General features: G+C 49.4%; 1 protein-coding gene across 5 annotated transcripts in view; it reads left to right on the forward strand.

The window, feature by feature from the left end:
* FAM168A (family with sequence similarity 168 member A) overlaps positions 1-8,874 on the forward strand; it is a 131,431-nt gene extending 122,557 nt beyond the window's left edge. For all 5 annotated transcript variants that reach the window (XM_017727109.1, XM_017727108.1, XM_017727110.1 and 2 more), the window contains 4 exons: positions 927-1,069; positions 2,189-2,363; positions 3,698-3,827; positions 4,551-8,874. In XM_017727109.1, the coding sequence (XP_017582598.1) occupies positions 927-1,069; positions 2,189-2,363; positions 3,698-3,810 (431 nt within the window). In that variant the 3' untranslated portion in view covers positions 3,811-3,827; positions 4,551-8,874. The remainder of the gene's footprint in view (positions 1-926; positions 1,070-2,188; positions 2,364-3,697; positions 3,828-4,550) is intronic.
* Positions 8,875-8,916: the final 42 nt, after the last annotated feature.

The following is an 8,916-nucleotide window of genomic DNA, read 5'->3' on the forward strand; positions in this document are numbered from 1 at the left end:
CACGGGCCACGCCAGCCTAATCCTAATAAGGTGTTAGTCATAATTAGGTTTTAAAATTAGCTGCCAGACAGAGAGGAGCCTCCATCATCTTGTGTCACTAAGCCTTGATTTCACATTGTTTTACCTGCAGGTTGTTCTGTTTTTTCCCGAGTTTATAAACATAGCAGATTACATCTGCCTGGGCTATTATGTTTAATACCTTTTTAGTACAGGAGATAAATTGTCCATGATTCATCAATTGGGAAACCACTACAAATCTTGGTATTCAAAGTGGTGAAACCACACAGGCTTGAGCAGGTCCACACCTCTAGACACCCTTCAGAAATGAAGTGTGATGATGAGAACTGGCAGCCTCCCAGGTCTTTGTTTGAAAAAACGAGCTCAGAACAGAGAAAAAAGTCCATTAGATGGAAAAACAGGAGGTTGGTTGGTCTGTGGGTGATGTTGGGTTCCTGGAGGAGTCCTGATGGAGGAGGCTCCACTTCTGCACTGATCAGTATTTCAAACCTTTTCCACCTCTCAGTTAAAGATGGTTGCTCTCCTGCTAATGTGAGTGAGGAAAAGGGTCACAGCTATTCCCCTTGTTAATTAACACCTATTCTTCCAACCTGCAATAATCAGGAAGTGGTGAGATGCTGTTTGGGAGTTCCTAAATGCTCCATGTGTTCTTCGTGCTGTTTCAGTGCTTGGAGGAGATGTGGGATGTTAGACTTGAAATCTTGGCCTTCTCTAATTGCTGAACACTGGTGGTGGGAGTACCTAAGTTAAATATATTGGAGCGTTCCGGCTGGGCTGAGCCTTGACTTCTCCTCTCCATCCCACACAGTCTTTGGGGCCCATTTTCTCCCAGCCCTCCTGCCAGCCCTGGCCACCATTCCTCAGCAGCCATTCCAGCCCCTGACTGGGATCCCTCTTGTCTCTCTCAGGGTACACTGCGGGGACCCCCTACAAGGTGCCACCGACCCAGAGCAACAACGCCCCTCCTCCCTACTCGCCGTCTCCAAATCCGTACCAAACCGCGATGTACCCCATCAGAAGTGCCTACCCACAGCAGAACCTGTACACCCAGGTAGGTGCCACCTCCTGTCACCAGAGCTTCCTGCAGGGCTCTATCCTTGCACTCAGGGCTGAGCCATCTTGGTGTGATGGAGGTGCTGGTAACACCTTGATATCCCTTCCCACGGAAAATCCGGAGCTTCTCAGAGCAATGTGGCCCTACAACTTCCCTGGCTTTTCTTCTCCTTTATGTTGAATAACCAACTTTTCCAGCAGCTGCAGTCTCATGGAGTGATTTCCCCGTGCCTTGCTGAGACTGGAGCATCTCGCTGATCCACTGTCACCTTGCATTGCATAATGTCACCTTCCAGTGCCTCTCCTGAAACCGCATAAGCCATTGGGGTCCAAACCCGCCCCTGCACACTGGTTCTCCTCCGATCCCAGCCACAGCATCTGCCATTTGTCCTGTCAACCTTTGTAGCTCCTGAAAGAAAGAAGTGATGGAGTAGCTGCCTTGCACCTCCTTCTCCCCTTAATCCAGACCTTCAGAGGTTCTCTGACAGCTTTCATTAACACACAGTAAAATCTCCCTTTTGCTGATTGAAATCCTTGTTTTCTTTCCTCCCATCCCTGGTTTGCAGATCCTGACAGTGTTGCTGCCTGGGAACAGCAGTTCTCTCCCTCATGCATCTCCTCATTTCAGGCCCTTCATTACTTTGCACATGAAGCTTTTTCTGTTGGCTCCTTTTATTCCCATGCAACCTTCTCCCTTTATTTCAAAACCCTGTGAGTCTTGGCAGCCTGGATTTTGGTGCCCCATTGGAAAGAAGAAGAAGACACAATTCCTGGTCCCAAGGTCCCAAGCACCTTGGGATCATCCGAGAGCCATGGCTTGTCCTTTTCTTCCATCTCTTGTTCCTTTTCTACACCGGCAGCCGTTTGTGTCCAGGCCCTGTTTCATCCCACCAAAGGATGAAGGCGGCATGGTTTGTCCTGGGTGGATTGACTCTTCGACTGCTGGTTCCCTCCTCATCCATTCCACATATTCACTGGTCCAGGTCTCCAGGCACAGGAGCTGTCCATGGGAAGCACCAGCCCTTCGGCAGGGCTTGAATTACAGCACCGAGGAATCGTTAGGTTGGAAAAGAACCTGGAGTGATGGTGGGATTTTTTGTTTTCCCTTCTCCAACAGGGAGCTTATTACACCCAGCCTGTGTACGCGGCCCAGCCTCACGTCATCCACCACACCACGGTGGTGCAGCCCAACAGCATCCCCTCGGCCATCTACCCGGCCCCGGTGGCCGCGCCCCGCACCAACGGCGTGGCCATGGGCATGGTCGCTGGCACCACCATGGCGATGTCAGCAGGTAAGGAGGGAACCCTTCCCGTGCTCTGAGTCCTGCACAAAGAGTTCTCTGCACATCCAGCGTGCTGCCTCAGCCCTTATACACCGTTCACCTGCTGGTTTTGCATGCTGGTTACTGCCCCTTTGCAGGCAAAAATCCAGTAATTTGCCCCAAAATCCTGATCTGACTCAGCAGAGGAGACCTTTGGTTTGGTTCACTCCTGTGTCCTTAGATATATTATTCTGTATCCTTAAATATATTATTCTTTCCTCTGTCTGTTCCTTAAGTGAAGGAATAACCAGGTTGGTCCATCTTCAAGTAGTTGTATTTCTCTCAAGTTCCTGTTTTCAAGACACTTATGGTCATGTTTTTGTTTGACAAAATTAATATTAACCTTGGTTTATCTATCCCAGTTCCTCTACATTTTATGGGCAGATTCTATCTGCAATTAATTGATAGTGCATTAAGTAAGGATAGGGGCAGGTTTTATTTTTTCCAAAGCCTGTATTTTTCTCCTTAACAATTCTTAGGATTGTATATTGAATTATGCCAAGAAATGCATCATTCATCCTGTTGCATCTGCATTAGCTGTGAAGTAGGAGTCTATAATGGGACACAATCCCTATTCCAAGCAGAGATATTGCAGCCTGGATGTGACAAGAACCACTCTGAGAGATTTACTGTTGCTTCTATTGAGATGTGGATAAATGTAATTAATGCACGTGGGATGTGTTAGAATTTCTTTAATAACATTTGTAGAGAGATACCCAGAAACTGAGAATTTGGTTTGAGTACCCAGTTGCTCCCAGAACAGAGTAGTCCAGGGCTTTGTTCTCCCTTCCCATGAAGGCACTGTGCAAATTCTGACCTGAAATTCCTCTGTTGGCCAACTGCAGACCAAAAAAAAAAGCTCATCTTATTTTCCCCTGGAGATCTGTTGGCTTTTTTCCTCATCTTGCTTTGCATCCCTCATCCCTTCCAGTTTGTTTCAGATCTGTGCAGTGATTTGCTGTCCCAGTTTAGCCCAGTGCTTTCAGCAGGTAGATGTCAGCAGGTTGTGGCCAGCTCTACTGCCGGTCTTTAGGGACAAGAAACACTGGGAAAATCAAGGAAAACCCTTAAGCTTAAGGGCCAAAGGTAGCATGGAAGATCTGCTGGAGCTTCAGGTGTTTTTATTCTGTTAGTGGTGCTGGCTGATCCCAGTCACGTGGGTCCAACACCTTCGATTCACGTCTGATAGGCAGAATGATATCTGGGAAAAGGAAAAAGGAGGCACTGGTGCTGTTCCTGCCCCACTGTACCCTCGGGTGCCACCTCCTCTGCTCCGTGACAAGTGTTCCTCTGTGTCCTTGCAGGGACCTTGTTGACCACCCCCCAACACACTGCCATCGGAGCACATCCCGTGTCCGTGCCAACGTACAGGGCTCAAGGAACCCCCACCTACAGCTACGTACCTCCACACTGGTAAACCACTGGCCAATCCATGTGAGTGCTGCCTCTTGCTCTGAATGAGCCCCCAAACCCCATCCAGCCCGGCCTCGGACACTGCAGGGATGGGGCTTCTCTGGGCCACCTGTGCCAGGGCCTCCCCACTCTCAGAGGAAGGAGTTCCTTCCCAGTATCCCATCTAGCCCTGCCCTCTGGCAGTTTAAAACCATTACCCCAGGCCCATCACTGCATTCCCTGACAGAGAGGCCCTCCCCATCTTCATGTCACTGGAATATTTCTTTTCCCCTGCTGGGAGATCATGCTGTTCGTTAGCACCGGCGTTGCCTGCGGCTGCCTGTGTGTTCCTGTCATGCTCAGGATCCCAGAAATCCCAACTGCCTCTTCCAGGAGCCCTTGGCCCATCATGCCCAATTACCAGGACAGGCAGCTGATGGGAACACAGTGCTGCCCAGGGAGGCAGCAGAGATCCCATCCAGCCCTGGGGTTATCTAAAATCTCTGTGCCACACAAATTACGCTGGGCTAATCCTGCCCCTCCCAAATTGGTGTGCAATTAGCAGGGAGCATCCCATCTGCATGTTTGTAATCCCCTGCACTGGGTATCACCGGCGAGCTGCTGCTTTCCCAGCTCCCTTGCCTGAGAAATCACCTGCAGGGATGGTTAAATTCCTTATGGATCAGCTGCATGTGGTGCAGGGATGCAGAGAGGAGGGGAACATCCTTCTAACTCCCTGTTTTTATTGTGTTTGGTCTCTTCCAGATCCGGAGTCAAACATTGTATGCAACTACACAAGTCTTACATCGGTGCTGCGGCCGCTGGGCTGCAGCGCCTTGTCTGTTTGCAAGAACAAAAGAAAAAAAAAGTGCAAGGGTCACTTTATGCATTCTTTAGTGGTTTTTGTAAAAGCTGCTTTTTCTAATCTTCTGCCTCTTTTTTTCCCCCCTCCTCCCCCTTTCTCCTTCTCCCACATGAATTGTGTAACACACATACTGACACTGAGCAATAGTCAAGTTCTCTCTTTGGTCCTATCATTTGAAAGCTCAGAATCTTCACTTTTCCAGCATTGCCCAGCTGAGTGGTGCAAAGATCCCCCCCACTTCTTGTTCGTTTGGGTTCTTTTTGTTATTTTTCTGTTGTCGTCGTTGTTGACAAGAGCCTAGATTTTTTTTGGCTAGTAAGAGTGGTTGATGTTCAGGGTACTATGTGAAAAGCACAGCGCTGGTAGGCAGGCTTATTCCGATTTGGTTTGGGTATTTTTAGTTGAAGAATATAAATTATTCAATCTTCCATAACATATTACGAGAAAATTGGTGTCTTCCAGATAGCTGTCGTGATAGATTATAAATGCATTATCTGCAGTGGAATTCTGAACTCATCCCTTCTTTTTGTAGGAGTAAGAGAATATAAATATAATTAGCAACGTAACACACTTGTCTTAGGAAGCACGAGGACTGGTCACCAGCGGGTCTTTGGTCTGCTTTTTCCAACTGGGCAAATGGATCGTGGGTGATGGGAAGGGAGCAGCGGGAAGACACGTGCCCTGGGAGCATCTTGCACCTCTTGGGAAAGCGGGATGCTCCCCCTCAGCCACGTCCTGGGGCGGTGGGAGGGAGAAGGTGGCTCCTTCCTTGCTGGCTCCTGTTTGCAGGCAGAGATGTGCTGGGCAGCTGCCGAGGGAAGCAAGGAGATGTCCAAAGGTAGGGCTGAAGAGCTTCTCCCAGTTCAGGGTTTGGTCTGAAGAGCTTCTCCAGAGTATGGTGGTGTGGGAAAAGAGGGCATCGGGTTGAGGGAGATGAGTCTTCAAGGCAGGGTGAGGGGAAGATGGGTGACTTCACCTTGCACCCATGGTGTTGGCAAGGCTGAGAGCAAACTGTGCTGCCTCTGTGGCAGTTGAGGTATCCCCGTCCCGTTCTTTGGGTTACAGCTCCAAGACTTCCAGGAGAAATGTTCATCCAAGCACAAATACCAGCACCATAGAGGAAGGCTGGGGAGGGGGATGATGTCTGGCTGCTCTGCTTGGAGAGGTGGGAGAGGAGGAAGCAATAGCAATAAACATGTCGCCTTCTTCACGGGAAGGCACCTGAGAAGAGGTGACAGCAGGGAAGGTGATCCACAGTTGACATGGACCAGGATGGAGGACACCAGGCATGCAGAGGCTGTGGACACCAGGGTTGTTTTGGGGGGGTTTGGCTTACCCTGGGACATGGGGACAGGAAGCTGGTGGCATCCCACCTTGGGGTGTCCAAGTAGAGCAATAAGTTGTCTCGAGGGCAGCAGAGGGAGTTTGGATTTGCAGACAATGCTTGTGGCCAGTTTGTTTTTAAATCCTTGTCACTAAACCCAGCATAGAAACAAGGTTTTTGGGATTTTATTGTTTTTTTGAGACAAAAGCTTGGTTGGGTTTTGATTTTTGCCTCAAGTGTGCCAAAAGTATTCCATGCTCTCTGTGGTGTCTCCCAGCTTGGCTTCTGCTGCCACTGGGAGGAGCTCCTGGAGCTGCTTCCCTTGAGCACGGGCCAGATGGGGAGTAACAAGGGATCCCAGGAGGACTTTTCCTCCCACTGGTTGGTCCCAGGTGGTTTGTCAGGTTGGGTGTTGGCATTGGCATTTCTGTTTGGGGGTCATTTGGTTGATTCTGCTGGTTTTAAAGGAAATCTAGAGCAAAGCTCTGGTTGACCTCCTCAGCCTCAAAGGGAACAAAGTGGGGGAAGACTGCACAGCAGTGCTGTGGGGTGGGGAAGGGGCACCCTTGGGTTGTACTTCAGGTTTGTACAGAGGGAAAGGAAAAGGAAAAAAAAGAGCCAATAATCAGCGGGTTCCCCATTTGGCTTGGCAAAGGCTAGGATTAGTAAAGAGCAACAGGACCTTGGGAAATAACACCACTACATTGTCCTTCCACTGTTTGTAGCACGTTGCAGTTAAACCTGGGCCAAAAAACCCCCAGTAGATCCCAGGAAGTGAAGACTTCTGAGGTCCCCTTTTTTCCTCTCGTGTTGACTTTGTGTTACGTACCAGGAGTTGTCTGTCAGCGTTGAGTCAGGTCTCCCAACGTAATAGCACTCTGGTTTGCAGGGTCCAACGAGCTTTGGGATCCCAGCCTGGGCTCTGCAAAGGACCTCTCCCAACAGACATCCTCCCACCACTGTCCCAGGCACCCTGCACCACCTTAGGAACAACTGCTAAAGTTTTGGCTGCTGTGTGGAAAGGAGATGGGCTTTCTCCTGGAAGGAAAAAACATCAAAGGTGGGGGAGAAAGCCCCAGGAGTTGAGTGTGGTTCCCACTGATGAGACCTGACATGGGGCAGTTGGGTTTTAATTCCTTCACTTGGATCAATAGCAGATCCAGTGCTCCTCACCCCATTATTCCCAGGCAGAAATACTCATTAACCAAGGTGTGGAGAGGTGAAATATTTGCCACCTGTTGCACCAGAGGCTTTAGTGAGGGCATTGGTAACCAGCCTTGGGCCACTGTGTGGAACCAGGGCCACCACATGGCTCTGGGACCACCACACGGTGCCAGGCTTGGGTAGCTCCTTCCCAAGGTGGCTTCATGGGGCTGCCGTGGTGGTGGGGAGATGCTTCCTGCCCTTTCCTTAATCCCAAATCCTTCCCTTGGTCACGTCATGGCTTAAGTGAGGGTCATGGGAAGGTCACAGTGGAGGCCACCAGCTTCTCAAATATTTCATTCCAGCAAAGCTTTGCTGACATTGGTCAAGGAAAAGGGTTTTCCATGGTGAAGAATCACATCGGGCATTAGTGGGGAAGAGCAGGAGGGGTTAAACCATCCTTAGCAGCCACTGAAGTGTCTGAGATTAAAATTCCAGCTAAAGAGGAAGGAAAATAACTCCAAACCATTAACCCATCCCTGCCCTTACCTGTGCTTTAAACACGAGCTGCAATGCAAGATTTGGGGGCAAATAGGATTTTAGTGATGGTGGTGACCCCCAAACCCCAGGAGCCCCTTGCAGCCTGAAGCCATCACGCCTCCAAGTGGCTGAACCCTCCGGGCAAGGATTTGTTCCTGCATTTTATGAATAATAAATCACCCAGTTCAGCATTGTTGCAGTTCTGGGATGTAATTCCCAGGAAGCATTATTTAAGGGGTTTGTTTTAATGGGGGGTGTTCAGAGCATTGGGTTTTCCTCCAACCACCGGCCTCCGGCCGAACCTGGTCCTTCCCCAAGAGACACCCCCCTTTGCTGCCCCCTTCCTCTCCTCCTGCATCCCCGCAGGCAATGTGGGATGATGTGGTTCCCAGCTGGGGGGCATGAAATGGGATCCTGGTTTTTTAGGGGGGTGCAAGACAACATCTGAGGCTTTATTTTGGGTAAAATCCAACCAGCCAACAATAGCAATAAGAGCTGCTGGATACCCATAAATCCATGTGGTTTTGGTTTAGGTTGTTTTTTGAATTGCCAATGTTTTCAGGCCCTCCAACTCTCATCCCCAAACTGTGGTGACCCTCTGCCCACCTTCCGTTCGCTCCTGAGCCAGGATCAGCCTCCAAATATTTTCTCCGTTGTGCGTTAGCATTCCCTTAGGGAAAAAAGGAAAATAAATACGGAGCTTGGAACGGAGGAAACCTTGGAAAAGGTGTTTTTGTGGCATGTTGCACCATGGCACTTGGAGATTCTCTGGCATTCAGGTAAAAGAACTTGTGGGAATGTTTGCAGGGCAGGAATAGCAAAATACGTGGTTTGACAGGAGTGATTCCCGTTTGGAAATGCTTGATTGTGCTGCTTGTAGGGAATAATCTTGATGCAACATGGCCACCTGCAGCCTCCCTGCATCCTCCTGCAAGGGATGGAGCTGGGAGATGGAATTTTCCTGGGGGCAGAGGGGTTCAGGATCAGGGGAGGGATTTGTAGGGAAGCATGGTGAGGTGCAGGATCACACCCAAACCCTCCCCTTCCCACAACACGGCCTCAACCCACGCCAGGCTCCCACCCCTCTTTTTATGTAATTAATTTTTAAATTAATTTTGACCACCAGACTAGCTCATTTTTAAGTACTATTGGACCTCTTAAATAAAAATAAATACCAAAAGAAATTCCCCAAAAGAAAAAAAAAAAATTAAACCCAAGAGTAACCACGTCTTCCAAGTCTAAATCTCACAGGTGTGTAG

The sequence above is a fragment of the Corvus brachyrhynchos genome, unplaced genomic scaffold (assembly GCF_000691975.1).
Source record: "Corvus brachyrhynchos isolate BGI_N302 unplaced genomic scaffold, ASM69197v1 scaffold412, whole genome shotgun sequence".
In the NCBI taxonomy this organism is placed as follows: Eukaryota; Metazoa; Chordata; class Aves; order Passeriformes; family Corvidae; genus Corvus; species Corvus brachyrhynchos.